Genomic DNA, 21,030 nt, shown 5'->3' with positions numbered 1-21,030 from the left:
TGTTGCGTATTGTCCCCACACTTTCATTGTGGTTAAACCAATAACTCCATTTTCCTTTCTTCCAAGTTCCAATCACCACACAGCAGAGAAACAGAGAGAGGGAGAGAGGGGAAATTTCTCTGGTTTTTTTGGTTTCTCTTGATCGTCTCCAACTGTGGCAGAATTTTAGTTAGAAGAATAATAATAATAATGAGGAAGATTGAATGGAGCAGCTTTAGAGGATTCAGAGCGTTGATTCATCTATTGGTGCCGCTGTGGTTGCATTTCATCGCAGAAGAGATGACGGTTTCTTTGCTCGTCGACGTTACCACCAAAGCTTTTTGCGATGACAAATCAACCACATGTTCTCAGGCCATCTATCTCAACGGCTTCCAACAAACGGTGATTCATTTCATCCATCTTCCTCTTTTATCTTATAAATTCTCTTCTATAATTCATTAATTAATGGTACCTTTTGATCTCCATTTATGTCGATTCGAGCTGCACATAAAGATTTAATGATCGAAATTTAGAAGCTCCCCCTTCCCTGCCATGCCTCGAGCTTTACAATTTACTGCATAGAAGAACTGTACAAGAATTTTTAAATTAGGGAAAAGGGTTCGCGTTTCTCTCATGAACATTTTTTATTAAATTAATTTTTTCCAAGGAAAGAGAAAAGATAATAAAAAAATCGTTTTGTGAGTAGCGTAAACGCCTCATGTTCAGAGAGTATCCAAAAAAATTTTTTTTTTTTTTTTCTGTTCCGGATTTGATGGAGGTTGGGAGGATCTTCTACAGTTACTATTATATTGTTAAATCTAGCAATGGCTCCAGTTTCAGCTCAACGAGCAAACAGGGTTAAGTCGTTACTAAAAAAAAAGCAAACACGGTAAGTCTACCAAAACAAAAAAAAAAAAAAAAAAGCAAACACGGGAAGGGTGTGACATTGATGTCCAGTGGCATTTTATAAGGATAGGTTTTTTTTTTTGAAAATTACAAAATAGATCTCTAATTTCATGGTTTTTTCTTATCTAAACCATCTATTCCTGTCCAGAGTATTTATACACTAAAGCCACACACACAAGATACATCCCAGTACAAGGGGTATTTGATTGAATTCAACTCTGAATGAACACATCATCTCTCCATGTGATAAAATAGATTCCTTATGAGGGTTAAAAAAGTAATATCCACCCTCTTGACAATAATATCATTATAGAAGGTGACCAGTTATGAGGGTGGACCTTGATGCAATTGTAAGATTGCTCTATTGTGACCAAGTGGTTACGGGTTCAAGTCTCTAAAACAGCCTCTCTGGAGGTAAGGTTGCGTACATTAATGTTCCCCACTTTTTATTGATGGGGGTAAAAAGATTCCTCACTTTTAGTTGTTTTTGGAAACTTTTAAATAAATGTGGGGGTTTAATTAAAGCATATTATTTCACTGGTAGGTGGTTGGGATATTCAGGGTGTTGATGCTTCCTTTCCTGGGCCAACTTGCTGACGAGTATGGGCGCAAACCACTGCTCCTTTTTACAATATCTGCCAGCATATTCCCTTTCGGTATGGCCTTTTTTTGCTCTTTTATAACCACATTTCTTGACTCCCTTGTCCACATTCTACTACTTCGGAATAATTAGGAAGATGAGTAACGGATATAGATTATGGGCTATCCACCAGTGGGCAGGGCTGCAGGCCTCAACTAAGCAATAATTCACAATGAAAGAAAGGTCCCATCACCCAATATAGGGATGTAACTGGGCCCCATCCATCCCAAGGCCGGGTTAGGCTTGACCCTATTTTTGGAGGCCGGATAAGCTACCCACATGGGGATGGGTGCGGACAGAACTGACCCGTTCATGGGGCATGGGTCCCACACCCCCATGGAGAGTTCAGATCTATCCCCACCCATCCCCATGTGGGTAGCAAATCTAAACTCCTATTTTTGTTATTTATATGTTATTTTTACAAGTTGGGCCGGGCTCATCCCAAGGCCTTAGCCCAGGCCTAGCTTGACTCGATCTGGATTCTGGGCACTCCTGATCCTGCCCCTGTGACTTAAAAAGCCCAGCATGCAAGCTGAAAAACCAACCCAGGCCCTGAAATTATTGGGTGGGCTTGGGCTCATTGGGCCAAACATGCACCCCTGCCTCAGTATTTATTTTAAATGTGAAGTGATGGTCTGTGCCCAATAATATTGTGAGATTTGTATTAGGAGGCTTTTGGTTGGTTTATTTGAATTAACCGTCAAACACTGTTGTTATTGCAGCTGTTCTTGCTTGGAGTGACTCAAAACAATATTTTTATGTTTACTATGTACTCCGTATGATTTCACAAATCATAAGTCAAGGAAGCCTTTCCTGTATCTCTCTTGCATATGTGGTAAAGATTGTTTCCTTTTACTGTTATTCATTTAAAAATGCTGGCTGGAGACATAGTAGAACTGACACTTTTGTCCATTCCATTGGTAGGCCGATGTTGTGGAAGACAGTATGAGGGCTGCAGCATTTGGATGGATTACAGGTCTTTTTGCTCTTTCAAATTTCCTGGGAAATCTGTTGTCACGTGTTCTTCCTGATGATTATATTTTCAAGGCATGTTCCTGATCAAATTTTGTCATAGTTTTTAGCAACAGAGATGTCTGTACAATTTCTTCTCCAGTATACCTATTGACAACACTGACTTTCAGGTGTCCATACTCCTGTTAACATTTTGTCCAGTTTATTTGAAGCTGTTTCTGGTTGAGACAATTAGGACAGCTCCAAGGCAGGAACAACATTCATCTTGGTTGGCTACAATTAATAATGTCTTTAAGAAGCAATACAAATCTGTGAAGAATGGTCTAGCTGTGGGTGCTAACAGGTACTACTGTTTGCCAACTATGGCTCTTTCATATTTCTTATATTTGAACACACAAAAAAAATGTATTACATGTTTATGAACATATGGTATCCTTGGCTAAAGATCTGCATTTTACCTCTCCAGTGGGACATTGAAGCATATTGCTCTAATTACCTTCCTCTCTAAATTGGGTATGTCTGGCATCAGCAGTGTCTTATTGGTATGTTCCTTTCCAATCTGCTATCAACCATATTATCTCCTGGATCCATAACATTACAGTTAGCAGTCTGACTTAAATATTTTAACAATCGCAATGATTTCCTGTGCAGTACTATCTGAAGTCAGTTTTTGATTTCAACAAGAATCAATTTTCTGAAATCCTGATGTTGGTTGGAATAGGTTCCATTTTCTCTCAGGTACAGTGCTCTGGAGCTTCTTCTTTTCGGGCATTTTGATGCTATGGAATCTGTATGGATTTGTATATGTGTTGACACTGAAGATTATGAGGCTATTTCATCTTGATCCCAATTTGAGCCCAGACTAAATACAATAAATCGTGGTCTTCTTCCCACCATTTCTCCATGTGCATTCCTACCTTTCTTTGTGCTTTTATTGTTTAGGAAAAAATATTCACAGATAATTATTTAGCAGTCAGTGGCTTTAATTAACCCACGGTATCTAGTTGTCCCAGGTTTGGGATTTATTTTCGCTGGGCAAAACTATGGTTGGAAATTTTATGGACAGGAAACTCTGTATATAAACACTGCATTAAGAAATGCTAAATCCATGGGATTGGAATGTTTCACTGGAATGAGGTGAAACCCAAAACAGACTGATCAAGATGATCTTAAGCTTCCAACCTAAAGCTGAGACTTGGATAGCCGAGATAGATGTTTTTTAACTTTTAGAAGTTGTTCATTTTTAAGACTAACTTAAGCTGTACCTTTCCTGTCTGAAATTGTTTCCTTTGGATATTGCTCTGGTTTTGATGTCTAACACTGAATCCTTGGGCTTAAGATGCATTCTGTCTTACTTCTGATTAGTTGATTTAAACTGTGTTACCATTTTCCACCAAGATCCAATAGACTCTGTAGCTTTTAAAATTTTAATTCCCTGAAACTTAATTTGATTTTTTGGATCCAAATCTTCAATTCTGGAATTCAATTTTCACCATCTGTTGTTGCTTCCAAGGACAATTAGTTGCTACATTGATGTTCAGAGAGAAGTAGATGAGCATGTTTTAATATTTTTACATCCTCCCCCCTCCCCTGGTCAATGGTACCGAAATTTGGTCTATAGATTTTGGTGCTTCCACTTATAAATCCTCTGGTGGGAGAGAAAGGAATTTTGTGCATCTCCTTGCTTGCATCAACAGCTTATGTAAGTTCTCCAGAAATTTTATTTTATAGGTTTTTTTAAAATTTTTTGACCACTAGTTATTAAGTTGAGCTAATAAATGGAGTTCTATGGATCATATTCCCCTCTCTACAGGGATTATTCAATGGTTTGGCGTGGGCACCTTGGGTATGTACTTTGTCAATAGCTTTCTTATGCAAATCATTCAATATTACCTTTTGTTCTTTTGCAACTGAAAATTTGGAACTAGGTTAGGAGGTTGATTGACTATAAGTTTTGAATTACAACTTCGATGAATATGTCTATGTACTCTATTATCATTCTTGGTTCCATAACAAAATGATTTCAAGGAATACCAAGACAAATTATTCTACTGAACATTGGTAAACTAGAAATGGATTTTTTACCTCAAAACTGGGCTAGTTGGGAACTGAGAGTCAGAATTGATATTTGAAACCTTGTTCTTACTCTAGTACCATTTCCATAGTGGACAATTTTACCATTCACTTGAGAAGACATCCATAGATGAATGTCAGATCTGTGTCGAGGGGAATACACTTTGCACCTGTCAACTATAGTCATCCTAAAATGCCCTTGTTTTTGTTACTCTTTGGGTTCTAAATTCAGTTTTTATGATCGTCAATTTTCACTATCCACTCTCTGATTATGCTGTTTAACCATTATTAAGCATAGACTAAACAAACTCAGTGCTTTCTGACCTTTGATTAGTTATCTTACCATTATTGATGGAGTCTTACAAGTTAGCAATGGCATATGCAGGTTCCATATATGAGTGCCTCATTTGAAGTTGTCTATGTTCTTATGGAACCAGCTGTAAGGATGACGTCTTAACCATGTCAATTAAAAACTTAGAAAGTATATTTTATCTATATCTTAGCAAATATGAAGTTCATTTATTGTCATTGATCTCCTATTATTTGACAGATTTATGCTATTGTTTCAAAAGCAACAAGTTCAACAAATCAGGTTTGTATGTATATCTTGACTTAATATTGTTCTGGTAGTTCTTGATGCAGGATGAGTAGGGTGTCCTGTAGGTATGGGCTCTAAAGGTTTTGTAAGTTCTATTGTCATGAAGTTTAAGGATTCAACAGGACTTTTTTATGTTTCTTGAATTAAAGATTTAAAATTCTTAAATGTGAAACTTCAATATTGGAACACAGTCCTTTCTGTTAGATCTGGACCAAACAAACGTTCATATTCTGTTTCCCATATATTCCGGTATTTGAAACCAAGTTTCTGAATTTTTCTTTCTGTAAAACTCTATTTCTACCACTATTACCTCACCCAATATGAGTCTTAATGATTCAGACCTGTTTTTATATTGGAACTCAGTCCATATTCTTTCCTTCAAAAAAAATTCATAGTTTTCTACAAAAGATCTAAGTAGATTAGTGTTGAAAATTTTGGTCACCAAGTTTAGTAGGTTTTTTAGTTAGTTACACAATTAATTGTTGCTACTGAATGAAGTTTATCTTTGTTTTTGTGTTAATTTTACATTATAACAAATTATATTCAACCACATGAAGCAGAGAAAAATCCTGGGTTTGGGTTTAACAGAACTGGATGTGAGAGATGAGACTGAATAGACGAGCCAAACCCATTTATTAATCTGATTGGAAAGGCCAATAGTAATTCCAACCCAGAAACATCGTGGTTGCAATTTTTTTGGGATAGAAGACATTGCTTATTTGGTAATTTTCCCTTCATCTTTCTCTAAAGTTGAACTTGTACTTACAACAGGGAAAATTCCAAGGATTTATCGCTGCTGTGCGATCAAGTGCAACTTTGCTATCACCGCTTGTAATGAGTCCATTGACTTGTGAGTTCACCATTATTCCTCCCCCTTCCCTCCACCCCAATGCATCTTATGTTCATGTTTGAAACAAAAAGCATTCCAGTAGTAGTCGTGTGTGATCACTTACTGATTGAATATATTATCAGCATTGTTCCTATCAAGCAAGGCCCCGTTTGATTGCAAAGGTTTCAGTCTCGTGTGTGCATCCCTTTTTATGGTATCTCTTTCTCTGTCTCTGTCTCTCTCTCTCTCTCACAAAAACAATCTAATTGGAAGCATATTCTTCCTTGTTTAGGTGTTTGCTTTGTTTTTCTCCTGGCGGTTGAAATTAGACAATGAACCCTCAGCTAGTGATTCTGAGGACAACAGTGACAATGTCGAAGCCCCTCTCGTCTCATGATAACTAATGGCTGGCAAGGTCACTATGCCAAAAATTTGCACAGCTTTGCCTACAGAAGTCAAGTGAAGAAGCATCAAGGCATGGAAGAACTCCTGGAGTTTGCTTCATGTTTATATTCTGTATTGGGTTCAAAGTTTCCACTTCATTCTTGAATATGCATTGTAAATTTTTTTTATTTGCCTACATCGCAATGTTTTGATAGTTCTTCTGTGATATATGTAAAGAAATATGAGTTAATATACTGCAACCCTGTTATTCTTTGCCTCCCCATCATTAGGATCTTCTTTTCTTCTCTTTGTTTACTCTTAAAGAGTCTAAAGCATCTGTTATATCGTTACTTCTGGTTTTTTGTGTTTATTTTCTTCTGGGATTACTACTTTGATTCTTATGGCTGATTCTTATAAATACTTTTAGGGAGAGGGTTCTCTGAGCAAGCGGCATAGGGGAGTGCATCAATGAGGTGCGACAAAATGATATCATATATAAAAGTACAGCAACAGAGAGACACAGAGAGGTGGGTGGTGCACATAAAAGAGCAGCAACAGCAGAGATACCGATCAGGATCGTCTCCAGGGAGCAGGGAACACCCAGGGTGCTGCCAGCTGTTGGGCTGTACTGCACACATCCCTAAGTGTGTGTCGAGATGTGTGCAACACAGCTCAACCGCTGGATGCCCCCTGGCAGCAGCCTGGGCGCACGCCTCCCTGGAGACGAGCTACTTCCCAGAGATACAGAGAGGTGGGTGGTGCACATAAAAGGGCAGCAACAGCGGAGACACTTGTAGGTAATAGAGATTGTATTGATGCCTACTAAAACCTACAGGTGGGTGCTCTGCAACAGCGGAGACACAGAGAGTGCTAATGTACCCTCCCCTGGCGGTGCAGGGAACCTTTTCCCATACTTTTAATATGACCAAGTTGTCACAACCTGTCTATTGGTTTGCCCGTGACACTGGAGGTGGCACATGTGTGCATGTTTGGTAGCTCGATGATGGTCTTTAGTGTAGCACGAGGTAGGGCATGCAGGTGCATTGAGGAGAAGTCATTGCCTAGTGACGTTCCAAAATGCGACGATATGATATGTTGAGGGTGTCCATGCCTACTTTCTAGAATGTGTTAAAAGTCATAAGAGCTACCTTGAGGAAGGGATCGATTCTCCTCGCGAGCCAAACAACCATTTGGTTAGTTGGTTGGTGACTTGCTGGTTGGAGTGCATACCCCCCCTCAGGAGGTCAAGAGATCGACTCTTCTGATTTGCATATTGTGCAAAAAAAAAGACACTCCTCCTGTCTTGGTATGTTGTAGGTTTCTAACTTAAATTAAGCTAGACCAAAAAAAATCCTTGAGAAAGGCTGGTGTGCTTCGACCTCCTTGGTGCCATTGTAGCGGGTAAGGCATCACGACATACTACAAGCAGGTTTAGTGGGCATAGTGGTTGTCACAAGACTGGTACTAGTGGGAAAAGAACAAAGAAGCAATGGAGGACACTTTTAACAATATAAAGTTTAAGCTCTCTCCATCACTTTTTTTTTTTTTTTGGATAAACTCTCTCTATCACTTGAAATGGACCATTTTTTATTTTTTATTTTTTTGGGAAAAAGAAAAGTTTCACTTTCATTGATGAGAAATTGTCAATATTGATGCGTGGTTGCTTGTAGTTCTTAGCTGAATCGGACTCCTCTCCAATGGGATTGTGAGACAGCACGATGGCCGCACAACCCCAGCCTCTGAGGATCCAAATCCACTTTGGTTACCGAGGAGAAAGGTGATATAATTCTAAACTCAGAGTCACAGGATCACAATCGTTTTGTAATCTGATTTGGCAATGGATTGGGTTCACGACTTCTTCTTCTTTTTTTCTTTTTTTCTTTTTTTCGGGGAGGGTGGGGGCGGTGTTCACGAATCACGACCACCTCCAACAGTTTGTGCAAAAATCATCAGCAAGTAATGGGATTGGACTCCTCTCCCGCGCGCTGCACATCCTGCGGCTGGGGGTCTCGATCCACACGCCGGACCAATAATGACACAAGTACCAATACTTATTGGTTGCATCGGCAAAAAAATGGATTTTTGGCTTGATACAACCAGATGAAGCTGACTGCTCCATTGCGACCAAGTAGTCAAAGGCCGCAAAAGTGGAAACGCTCCATACAACCAGATCATTCTTTCTCTCTCTCCCCCTCCCTCTCCTGCTTAAAGTGTGAACGTTTGTCTCATATATTTAGGGCTGTAAACGGATTGGATTCGGTTCAGATAGTGTTATATCCGCATCCGCATTTGATTAGCTATCGGACGGATTCTGATAATGCTAAACGGATACGAACATGAATACGGAAATGAAAACGGATTTTGACTATTCATTTACACCCCTACATGTATCTCTGCACTGTTATGAATTTCTGCAAAATTTTCCTCTTCTCAAAACTACTAAAATCTCATCCCACAACTCATTTTCTGTTCCCATGACAAAACTTGGTTTTTCTCTTGTTCTTCCATGTCTCCTCTGTAAACACCAATTTCCAGACCACGGTTCCCTTGCGACAAGGCCTTGAGGTGGATTTCTACATAGACTTGGTTGACCAAGCTTTCAAAGATTGGGGAACTACTTGTGAAAATGATCCTGAAAACCACCTTTGTTGAAGGTGGTGGCAATCGAGTAGTTGCCGCCGGTGGGGAAAGGGAGAACAAGGGGGTGGGTGGGGCGGTGTTGGAGGGGAGGGCGAGGCGGGACGATGGTAGGGAATGAAATGGAGAAAGATGATGTGGGTCTCATATTTATGAGATTAAAAAACTAGAAAAACCTCAAGGGGCAGCACAGTTGGTAAGGGACAAGGCCTAAGGAAGCTGAAGGTCTTGAGTTTGACTCTGCCTCCCCCCTTGTGGCCATTCCTCTGAGAGAAAACTCCCTAGTGAACATGGGGGTGCCAGTTTTTTTCTTTTAAGCAGCCGGGGCTCAATACCATCCATGTTTTATCATACCTAGTGTGCGGCTGATTGGCACCTCTCCTTAGTCCTTAAACCTAAATTTCACTATTGTTTGTGTCCATTTTAATGCAAAGACATAAATTAATGGAACTGATTTCCTTGCCTTTATTGTCTAGTTGAATGAAACTCCAAGTATGGGGGCCTCAGTATCTCCCGATTCGTGTGTTTCTTTTTATACGCATAACGTATCTCTACATATGTGGAACTGATCTTGAACACGCCGGTTTTTTTCTTTTAAGCAGTTGCGGCTCAATACCATCCATGTTTTATCATACCTAGTGTGTGGCTGATTGGCACCTCTCTTTAGTCCTTAAACCTAAATTTCACTATTGTTTGTGTCCATTTTAATGCTAAGACATAAATGAATGGAACTGATTTCCTTGCCTTTATTGTCTAGTTGATTGAAACTCCAAGTACAGGGACAACTTTATACAATGGAGGGAATAATTATGACCATTGATAATGAAATAACTTTAAGTACTAGATGGCTAATTCCTCCTACTTCACTCTTGTATCTCTATATGAATTTTTATCCTCTCCTGTTACAGCACGGTGCTGTAATGCATCGTGCGGCGGTTGCAAAGCCATGTGCACCATGTGGGGCCTGTTGTGCCATATGGCCTTTGCATCACTGCACAATGCAGTACAACACCGTGCTGTAACAGGAGAGGATAACGATTAGAGATGTAGTATTTATTTTCTCTTCGATTTCTCATTTTGCACCATCAAAATGACAATATCTCATCTCTCCTTGGACCCGGCCTAATCAATTTTCCTTTATACGGTTGGTACTACTTAAAGCCGGGTTGCTCTTATCTTTGAATTTTAGTTCGGATCAGACCTAAAAGCGTAAATGTATTACGTGGACCGAAACAAAAGATCAGGTCGATCAAGAATAAGTTTGGGAGAGACAATAAAATCGGTATGGATACGTATGGTAATTAACTGATCAGACAATAATAATACTTTTAAAAAATCTAACGTAATAAAATACGTATGGTAATGATACGATACATATTTAATAGGACCACTTTGTAAACAATAATATCTGTCCCTAATTACAACTCATAATATTATCATTTAACAAATAAAAATAACAATGATATTTTATCATAAAACATAAAAAAGCAATACATGATGTGTCATAAAACCATGAAAATTCCACAAATAGCAAACCCTTTTCAGCAGAAGAGTTGAATTCAATACCCATAAGTTGTATATATTACCAAAACTATACTATTTCATATGTCATTGTTCACAGCCAGTTTGGAGTTATCTTCCTTGAGATGGATTATCTCAAATCTTGGCGAAATAGGGAACTACAGTTTGACACTCTCTGCGTTATCCAATGTCTTCATCACATATTATCCATTCAAGAAACATAATTGTCTTTTTCTAAAAGTACAAAACCAATCTCATATATTTAAGTTTCTCTTTGATCCCAAACTGCAGTTTTGCGCATGAAACCAAACCGAGAGAGAGAGAGACCCCATATTAGCATACCTATAACGCAGAATCATAAACATGTAAAAAAAAAATTAGAGTTTAGAGATACTTACAGAGAGTCAGAGATGGACTGGAAAGGGAATTTACTTCTGCAACTCGGGGTCAAACTAGAAGAGGAAGATTTTGCAACTCTTTGCTAGAAGCTTGATCGGTCGAAGATTGCAATTCAAGCTATTCACTTGAAAAATGAACAATTTAGGATTCCAAATTCAGAAGTGAGGAAGAAAATGAAGGCTGTGAATTGAGCTTGGGAAGAAGATGGCCGACGTGTGATTTAGCGGAACCCTTGCTTAAAATGAAAATAAGCTAATGATGGACTATGAACCTGTAAATCGAGTTTGGGGAAGAAGATGATGCTGCAACTCTTTGATGGGCGATTTTCGGTATTAGTAATGTTAGGGGTTTCTTGGAGAAACTTTCTCCATTTTCACTTCTTTCGTTTCTTTAATTAGTGTGTATAATATGTGTTTTATATTCATAAATTATAAATTTGTGTTTTCATCCGTATTTAAGATTTAATATATAAAAATATGCTTTTTTTTGCTTTCATACGTTCAGATACAGATATTTACTAACTATGCTCAAACAGTTGGTTAGTGAGATTCTCACATGGGAATTGATATGGCACGGGTGAGCAAGCGCGTGTGTGTTTTAGTTTTTTCCCCATGAAAATTCATATAGCACCGGGTGAACTCATGCCTTCATAAATGACACCCTTTCTCCCTCCCCCTCCCGATTGGGTTTCTCTCCAGTGCACCACTGAGCTGGTCGATGTCCAACACATTCTCATAGGTTGACATGTGGCCGAGGTGTTGTTCAAACAGCGAGATTGCATGTGCACACCTGAGCTAGAAATCTTTCTCTCCATTGCATATGCACCACGCTTAGATGTACGCATCCATCCTTATTATGCGAATGGCACCTCGGCCATGTTGTAGCTTGTAGGTTCTGTTGGCTTGTGTTAGCCTTCCTACCCCTGCCCGGTTGCTTGGGTGGTCCCACCCCACCACCCACCCCAAACCCTCCCCCCCCCTCCCCATTTGTGGGACTGGGGAACTGGACCGGGTAGAGAAGAGGAGATGATTTTCCCTTTAATTGGTGTTGTAGTTGGCCTATGGGCCTAAAACACAAAAAACAAAAACAAAAAAACTCGCGCCTTTTTGGTATGGTACGAGAGAGAAAGAGAACTCGTTTGTTACTCTGAGATCTGTGTGTTAATAACTCATTAGTGTTGTGGGTCTCTCTCGAAGTCAATTTCCATGTGGTGTGCGTCTTCCTACTGAGTATAAAGTGAAGTGAATCACTCTCTCATTCACTGAATAAAGGTTATAAGCTCATTGCTTAATTGGATCCGGGACGGAATATGGAGTGCAGCAGTTTCAGAGAATTGAGGCCGCTGGTTCATCTGCTGGTGCCTCTCTGCATCCATTGGATCGCCGAAGAGATGACGGTATCTGTTCTAGTTGACATCACCACCTCTGCTTTATGCCCTGCTACTCAATCTTCCTGCTCTCAGGCCATCTACCTCACTGGCCTCCAACAAACGGTGACTCGCATTCTAATAATCTTCGTTTTTCATTGCCTTTCGATTTCCGAGATCTACACTGTCCTTTTATGTTTTATCTTTTATCTTTACATAAAATTCCATTTCCGATATGGTTTTTGCATATTCTTCTGCTTCTTAGGTTGTCGGAGTTTTCAAGATGGTGGTGCTTCCGTTGCTGGGTCAGCTAACAGATGAGTATGGGCGCAAGCCGATGCTTATTCTTACCGTATCCACAACCATATTCCCTTTTGGTATGTTCTTAATTTCTTATTCACAATTTCACATTGATTGACTAAGTTTCATCATCACTGGACCAAATCTCTTTTAGGTCAGCCAAAAATCCACTCATGGTTCTCGTTTCAGTTTTGCAGCCTCATACAGTTCCAGCTCGTCCTTCTCCAATGTAGCTTTATTTTCTTTTCTTCTATTATAATATCTCTTTCTGGAATTCCTGCAGCTATTTGATGGAATTGTCTAGACTAGTGGACCATGCGCCTCAAATATACGTAGAAATTATTTTTTGTCAATAATACATTTTCAAATTTATGTACATGGTTTCCGACTTAAATTAAAGTTCTTGCCTTTTAGTATTGATGCATTCCTTTCATTGGTTCATATTTGTTATTTAATTCCTTTCAAGCTGAATACATGGTGTCCTTATATGCTAAGCAACCTTTTTTTTTTTTCAAATCTTCTATCCAATTATTGTCTGCATTAAATAGTATGAAACTAATTCATACAACAATACTTAGCTGCTTATTCTCCGTTTGCTTTGGACTATGTTTGTTTATGGTTTCTCTCTCTCTCTTTCGTCTTTTTTTTTTTTAGTTTTGCTTTTCTTCTTTCACTGTTAATAGCGTCTTCTTGCAGCTTTACTTGCTTGGAATGAATCAAAAGAATTTGTGTATGCTTACTATGTGCTCCGTACAATTTCATATATCATAAGTCAAGGAAGTATTTTCCTCATCTCTGTTTCTTATGCGGTAAGACTTTTCCCTTCATGTCAACTCATTTAGAAAGCAAAATCACGGAGAATAAATAAAATAACATTTCCATTCCTTTGGTAGGCAGATGTTGTGGAAGGCAGTAAAAGGACTGCAGCAATTGGATGGATAACGGGTCTTTTTTCCAGTTCACATGTCCTGGGAAATGTGTTGGCTCGTTTTCTTCCCGAAGATTACATTTTCAAGGCATACTCATCCTCAAATGTTGTCATAGTTTCAACAACAATTGTCAGTATCATTTTTTGTTTCTGTTTATCTTATTGAAAAATTGGTCTTCTCAGGTGTCAACACTTCTCTTAATATTTTCTCCAGTTTACTTGAAATTGTTTCTGGTTGAGACGTTTAAACCCATCCAGGCAGAGGGCCAACATTCATCTTGTTTGACTATGATTGTCAAGGTCTTTAAGCAGCTGTGTAGGTCAATGAAAAATTCTGCAACTGTGGTTAGTAACAGGTATTTCTGTCCGTAAACTGAGCACGGTGTCTGAATTATGCTGATCCCTCTGTAACATGTACTATGTCCAGACAATTTTAAACTTTTACTTTTTCATGAAGGGTATGAACAGATCTAGATACATTTATGTGCATGTATAAATATCGCTATTTAGTTCCTCTGGCTAAGGAGCTGCAGTTTACCTCTTCAGTGAAACTCTTAAACGCATTGCTCTGGTTTCCTTCTTCTATGAGTTGGGAATGTCCGGCATCAGCAGTGTCTTACTGGTATTTTCCCTTCCAATCTAATATCAAGCCAAACCTAGTGAGCCTTGTAACTATTAATTTTATGGTATTAGGCTGTTGACATAATGACGACTGAAGAGTAACATCCCCAGAATCCGTAGTACATAGGTATTGATAAACTTAAAATTTTGACTATCAAGATGAACTCCTGTGCAGTACTATCTGAAGTCGGCTTTTGGTTTCACCAAGAATCAGTTTTCTGAAATTCTGATGGCGGTGGGAATAGGTTCCATTGTTTCTCAGGTACTGTTCCAGAGCTTTGCTTTCCAAAAATTTTGATGCAGTGAAAGCTATATGAGTTGTCTATTTAGTGACACTTGAAAATTGTGATAATATTTCATATTGATCCCAATAAATCAATACTGAAGGCAATAAATATCATGGCCATCCCTCCTGGTAATTTTTTGTGATGTGCTTCCTCTTTTTGTTCTTTGAAGTCTGTGGAGATAAAGGTATGCATGGGCAAGTATTTAGTACTGGCCTTAATTAGCCCATGGTAGAGATTTAGCATGTGTTCTAAATATTTAGTTGGAGAACATTGGACAGGAAAGTCCACCATCTATAACCACAATACTAAGAAATGTGGCAGATATTCATGGGATTGGAATCCAGCATTTCATGGGTCTATCCAGGGGAATCTCTTGGGTCAAATCTATTTGTTACTACATGTATGGTAACGGATAGATACTATTCTGTTACTACGTGATAGTTACTAATTTGGGACTCTCTAAGACTTCTATTTTGTACTATTGATTGCAAGTTCATAAATAAGAGGAGAGGGCTGTAGCAGTCCACGATTTTGATAGAAAACTCCATGGCTGTTATGCTGTTTAATCTTTATGTGAAGCAGGAATTCTGTGAGATGCAAAAAGCTCGTGTCATAGCCCCTAGCCCTACTCTTCTTTCATTCTATTTTATGCAGTACAAGTTTCAGATCTTTTTCAACCAAACTTGTTCATGCCATAGTTGTTTAGAGATATATTTTTACCCTACAATCTTAATATTTTGTTGGCTACTTTGCACTGATGCTTGGTTACCATTGGAAGATGTTTATTCAATAATGGTATGAGGAACACCTAGTCCGTAGGCTTCTTTGTGAGGTAACAATTCCTGCAACACCCCTTTGGTTACTAATTTGTTAAGTTTTTAACGTGGAGAATCCAGCCATTAACTTGGGCTGATTTTGGAGTGTTGTGATCTCTATACCTAGTGTAAGGTTTGACCAAGGGTAGGTGATTATCTATCCAACAGATCTGGAGTTTTGGTAGAGTTACTGAATATGGAACTTAAGTTTCTATTTTTTATTTCAACCAGAGAACAGAATCTAATCATTAGATTCTTATCATAGTTTGGAGTTTTATTCAGCTGCTTAGACCAGAAATCTACCCTGATAAGAGTTGTGGATTTAAGATATTGATCTTTTTTTTATATTCTGGTCTTTTATTGATGTCCTACGATCCTGCCTTTGGGAATAATCTGAAACCTGCTGTGAGGTTTCTTCATATTCTACCATATTGCTTCTAGTCTCTTTTGTGAGTAGGTAATTTTCAGCTTGTAATAAGAACTACTTGCTTGAAACACTTTTGCAATCTGTGAAAGAAAATACAAGTTGTAAAGCTATGAACAGGAAATCTCTCTTTGACACTTGAGGAAGGCAAAGAAAATAAAACTTAAAAAAATGGTAGTAACAAAGAAATAGGAAACTAGTTCTATAACTACAGACAATGGACCTGAATCCAGACCCAGCAACCAGGTAACAAAGTTTAAACTGTGTTGCCACAGTGATGCTTTAGATTGTTCAGCTTTCTTGAATTTAATTTTGATTTCATAGGTCCAATCTTTTGTTCTAGAAATCCCATCTTTTTTCTCTTTGCTTCCCCCCCCCCCCCCCCAATAATTTCAGTCATATGTGACTGTTACATAAATATCCTCTATATAATTAATTTTCATACATTTTTTGGTATATGGTACTGAGAATTTGTAGTTGGCCTCTAGATGTTGGTGCTTCCACTTATCAATCCATTGGTCGGAGAGAAAGTTGTACTATGCATTGCCTTACTTGCATCGATAGCGTATGTAAGTTGTCCTGGAAGTTCATTTCATAGTTTCCCCCTATTTTGAATTTTCAAACTACAAATCTTGACAGGAAAGTTTTAAGGATGTGTTTTTCCTCTACAGGGATTGTTCTACGGTTTGGCTTGGGCACCTTGGGTATGTAGTTTTATACATTCTAATGTTTCCACTGATGTGCACCTACAAGCTTGGAGCAAGACAAGGAGGTTCTCTGCCTAAGTTTGGAATCCTAACTGAGATGAGCAGTCCTAGCCTAGTTGTATCAAGACAAACTTTTGTAACGAAAAATAACACAGGAAATGACTATTATCCATTTCAATGTGGCCAAGTTGGGAACCCAGACTTAGATTTGCAGCACCCTCCAGTATTGAATGCATTAGTGACAATTTTATCGCTTCACTTTCATGTGCTCTGGTACAAAGATTATCCTAGCTATGCTTTTTAACCGTTATCAAACATTGATGAACCAAATTCAGTAGTTTCTAACCCTTGGGTTCATTATCTAATCATTAAAATGGACCTTTACAAGTTGATTATGCAATTTGCAGGTGCCATATCTCAGTGCTTCATTTGGATTAATCTATGTCCTAGTGAAACCATCTGTAAGGATAAACCTCTTTTCCATACCAATTAACCATGTCAATAAGAGGATTTATAGACTTTAAGTATGAAGCTATTTTGCCTTTTCTCATTTATTTCTTGTTATTTGACAGACTTATGCTATTATTTCAAAAGGAGCGAGCTCAACCAATCAGGTCCTTTTAAATCACTTCACCTGATTTTTTTTGGTGGTACTTAATGCAGGACAAGTAGGCTTCCCTGTGGCTATTATCCCTTAAGGTTGATGTCAAAAGGTTTAAGGTTTCACACACAAAGGATTTTGGATTAGAACTTGGCCCGTCTCTTAGTCTGAATCAGTCAAATGCACACATTGTTTTCACTGGAGACAAGGTGTACAGTAGGATCCTTTTGCTATATATAGGGAGTGCATCAAGTGCATAAAAATTTGTCAAGCTACAGTTACATGTAATACGTGCATCAGTCCATATAAGAAAATAAATAATCCTAATCATAAAAAGTAGGTGCATATCATACTTCATCATGTGATAATGGCAATGGGTCATGTTCTAGCTCAGATTACTAAAGACGGAATCAGCTAAGCAACTGACCTGGGTCATATCTATTTATGGGTTAGGTTGAAAAAATTCAACCCCAAACAGGTTAAAGGTGGCTGGTTCTTTAGTGAAATGCAAAGTTAGGGTACGTTTATTGATGAGTGTAAGAACTAGGTATTCAATCCAAAATGCTGACCCAAATCCTGTATACCATTTTGTGTTGGTAGGTTTCTCCAGTAATTGGCACCCAAGAATATAGCATCTTTGTGCGCTATGAAATGATTTACAAGCAAAATATCTACATTGTGGCAGTACATTAATTGCAGTGCTTAGCTGATCTACTTAGCAAACCGTTATTCCAACTACTTAGGATCTGTTGCACAAAACATTTTCTACACACATTTTTCCTGATACAGAAAACTTTGGTAACATGGCAATTACAGTTCAATTTGCTCAAATTTGAACTAATACTTGCAACAGGGGAAAGTCCAAGGACTTATTGCTGGAGTGCAATCTATTGCGAGTTTGATATCACCACTTGTAATGAGTCCATTGACTTGTGAGTATACTGATATGGTTTTTCCCTGTTACATCTACTTATTATATCAAATCAAAAACAGATGCAGCTTTATTAGGTGAATATCAAAAAATCATACTGTAAGTCTTTATACAAGCATGCATGTTGTTCCACCAATTGGATGTACTTCAGTGCAAAGGAACAAAGGATTTCTGCAGTACTTACTAGTTTCATGTACTTCAGCTTTGTTCCTGTCAAGCAATGCCCCCTTTAGTTGCAAAGGTTTCAGCCTCTTGTGTGCATCAATTTCTATGGTAAGTCTCTCTCTCTCTCTCTCTCTCATGAACTGACCACAAACTCTTCACTGTACAGATGATTGCTTTGTGTCAGGCTTTGCTGCTGAAACAAGATGAAAGCCGCTCATATTGTAACCCTAAGGACAATACTGACCATAGTGAAGCACCACTCCTCTCATGATAGTTGGCTGCCCATCTCATTGAGGAAAGATGCTCAAATTAACAGCTGACGCCTGATGGTATAATTCATCATCTTGTGGCAAATGCAAGCAATGCTTGTCCATCTAAGAGATGGTAATCTGTTATGTGCATAGCTTGCATGGGCCTCTGCATCAATGGGGGTGTGTATGTGGCAGTAAGGGTATAATATGAATTGTATTATTATGAGTTGTTATTTGTAGTATTATATAAAACGTCTTATGTGGGGGTTGGAATTAGTTATATGTAGTTATTAGTAGTGGGGTGAGTTGAAGGGGAGAAGTTGTAGGAGTGCTTAGTGGGTTAATTAGTTTTACGTGTATTTAATGAGAAAGAGAAGTTGGAGAAGATAGACTTTGAATGATGAGAATGAGGTCCGGCTTCCTTAATAAGCCAAAGACGCCATGGCTTTGTGGATAAAGCCAATCTATCCATTTTCCTAAATTTTCTCATATTTCAATGCCCCTATTTATCTCTTCTTCCCACCACCCGTCATAACCTATGTGTCCCTTCCTTTTGTAGTTGGTATTCTCTAGAGCAGTCAGAGAGATGAGTAACAGACATAAAAGCATCTGACAAATGATGCCATGTTTAGTTAAGATAACCCAGCTAGATAAGAAATTTCAAATCTTGCTTCCATTGAATCCTCTTTTTGTTTTTGTTAAAACCTTCCGAGGCTGGTTGAGTTATCAATAGTCCAATACAGTAAAATTCTGTGTCAGCAACATTTTGGGGCAAAGAAGAATTACAATAATCTGCATACAGACTTGGGATGACAAAAGGGGAGGGGGTTGAATAAAATCCCAAATGACAAAACTTCGAGATGCAAAAGATGGAAGGAGATCAGCTACTGAGTTTCCCTACCTATGGGTGTAAACAGAAAAGTAGGATAGGTAGGAAAGATAAATGGTGTGTGGGCTATCAGAAAGAAGGTTGATGTTTTAAAACAGTCACTTTCAAGAACGATATTTCGGTAACCTCTCAAAATTGCTCTGTGAATTGTGAAGAGCCTGACGTGCTGCTAGGCTTCGTGAACAAAACCATAAGTGTGGCTAGGGGTGCAAGTTTGGCCCTGTCGGCCCAAACCCGCCTTGGCCTGCCCTGAGCCCGAACAGGGCCTGGATTGAGATATCTGGCCCTGAGGGCGGGTCAGGGCTAGAAATTTCTGACCCTGAGTCAAGGTCGGGTCGGGTTAGGGTTGAGGCCTCAAGTTAAGCTTGGCCCGGCCCGGCCCGACCCTGATTTAAGTTATACTATAAAATATATATTAATATAATATATACATTATAAATTTGAAATGTCACCTACATTTTTTTTATATAATATATTATATATGAAGACAATAACTGATATAATACTTTTTATTATAGTGTTATTTTATGTAAAATTGATAATGTTCTCCTCGGCCGATTCCAACTCATGAATTTCTTTCCCTTACCCCATGATCAGGGCCAATCAAGGTCAGCCCGGCCTGATCCTGAGGGCGGGTCAGGGTTGGATTTTTCTGGCCCTGAGTTAGGGTAGGGTCGGGTCTGGGCCCAGCTAAGGGGACTTAGGGTTGGGTTAGGGTTTTGTAAAGCCCGGCCCAACCCGACCCTGTTGCAGCCCTAAGTGTGGCTCACATATTCCGAAAACCCGAGATAAAACCTCCAGGATGGATTCTAAAAACTCCTCATACGTATAAAAATCCTCTGTCATACTACAGGGTGTGTGGTGCATATACTGTGGCATAGCAGAGGCCATGTGTGCCATGTGGCCTCTGCTGTGCTGCTTCATGTGGCTGCATGACCTGTAGAGCCATGACAAGAGACGTCAATATTTACTTTAATAAATGTTGAAGATTTTTCGCTCCAAAACATAAGTTTTGAGACCAAAATTTTGTTCCTAAGAACAATATCCATAGGAGACCGGTGCTCATGGTGAAATGAAGCACCATTAATAGATAGTCTAATATGTCAAATAATGCTAGTCATAACTCATAACCATGGTTTGAGCCTTTGAGGTATCGATATCAAATTGCCCATATCAGGCGATCCATGTTGATATCGCTAGCCACTGATGACTGATTCCGATACCGTGTTGATCCAATGTCGTGTGTTAAAACCATGGTCATAACTGCACACAACCATTGTTTGTGATTGTTGTCCATTCAAAGAGAGAGGATATGAGACATCATTCTTAAATGAAATCCTGATCCTGATGCTTGCCCAAATTGAAGATGAATAATTGTTTGTAAGAAATAAATAGGGGGCAAGCATTATTGAGCCTAAACCCCAAGAAGAAAGTAGACCTGGATGGAGGACCCAGTCAAAAAGAAGCTTCCCATAAGAAGATTCCACCTTATGAGGCATTTCTCTGTCAAAAGAGAAAATTGAAAAGCAGAAGAAACAATAAATTAAGGGAAAAATGTTCAAACACGGCTGTGTATGTGAGAGAGAAGGTCTCTCACAAAGAATTGAAAAAGTCATAAATCCCCACACATTAATTAATGTCTTGACACTCCCATCTTCTCACATACACCGTTTATATGATCGTGTATAAAAAAATTTCCCATTAATTAAACCTTTTGAGGTAGGAAAAATTAAAATCAGCTTTTAACTCATTATGGGGAAGCCGAATAGAGAGAATAGCATTTGCCTCCTTTGGCCACCAATGGTCC

The 21,030-nt window shown here is 38.7% G+C and overlaps 2 protein-coding genes across 4 annotated transcripts; both read left to right on the top strand.

Annotated features, from left to right (window-relative positions):
• The first annotated feature begins 179 nt into the window (after nucleotides 1-179).
• On the top strand, nucleotides 180-6,556 carry LOC122648538 (hippocampus abundant transcript-like protein 1). 2 transcript variants are annotated; one of them, XM_043841750.1, is made up of 14 exons: nucleotides 180-381; nucleotides 1,430-1,541; nucleotides 2,248-2,360; nucleotides 2,450-2,572; nucleotides 2,668-2,840; nucleotides 2,964-3,039; nucleotides 3,149-3,235; nucleotides 4,119-4,199; nucleotides 4,311-4,343; nucleotides 4,956-5,009; nucleotides 5,121-5,162; nucleotides 5,940-6,018; nucleotides 6,141-6,211; nucleotides 6,290-6,556. In XM_043841750.1, the coding sequence occupies exons 1-14, from the start codon at nucleotides 190-192 to the stop codon at nucleotides 6,392-6,394; spliced, it is 1,341 nt and encodes a 446-aa protein (XP_043697685.1). In that variant the 5' UTR covers nucleotides 180-189; the 3' UTR covers nucleotides 6,395-6,556. The 2 variants fall into 2 exon arrangements, with proteins under 2 accessions (XP_043697685.1, XP_043697686.1); XM_043841751.1 differs by lacking the exon at nucleotides 1,430-1,541 and having other exon boundaries at nucleotides 195-381.
• A 5,643-nt stretch (nucleotides 6,557-12,199) lies between these two features.
• On the top strand, nucleotides 12,200-18,463 carry LOC122648540 (hippocampus abundant transcript-like protein 1). Of its 2 annotated transcripts, none has more exons than XM_043841753.1 (14): nucleotides 12,200-12,430; nucleotides 12,570-12,681; nucleotides 13,301-13,413; nucleotides 13,498-13,620; nucleotides 13,716-13,888; nucleotides 14,079-14,154; nucleotides 14,329-14,415; nucleotides 16,168-16,248; nucleotides 16,351-16,383; nucleotides 16,794-16,847; nucleotides 16,959-17,000; nucleotides 17,841-17,919; nucleotides 18,121-18,191; nucleotides 18,250-18,463. In XM_043841753.1, exons 1-14 carry the CDS (start codon nucleotides 12,248-12,250, stop codon nucleotides 18,352-18,354), a joined length of 1,332 nt encoding a protein of 443 aa, XP_043697688.1. In that variant the 5' UTR covers nucleotides 12,200-12,247; the 3' UTR covers nucleotides 18,355-18,463. The 2 variants fall into 2 exon arrangements, with proteins under 2 accessions (XP_043697688.1, XP_043697689.1); XM_043841754.1 differs by having other exon boundaries at nucleotides 12,289-12,430; nucleotides 13,288-13,413.
• The last annotated feature ends 2,567 nt before the right edge of the window (nucleotides 18,464-21,030 follow it).

Source organism: Telopea speciosissima, chromosome 1 (genome assembly GCF_018873765.1).
Source record: "Telopea speciosissima isolate NSW1024214 ecotype Mountain lineage chromosome 1, Tspe_v1, whole genome shotgun sequence".
Lineage (NCBI taxonomy): Eukaryota > Viridiplantae > Streptophyta > Magnoliopsida > Proteales > Proteaceae > Telopea > Telopea speciosissima.
Note: the sequence above shows the minus strand (reverse complement) of the source record. Positions and strands in the feature narration are given on the sequence as shown.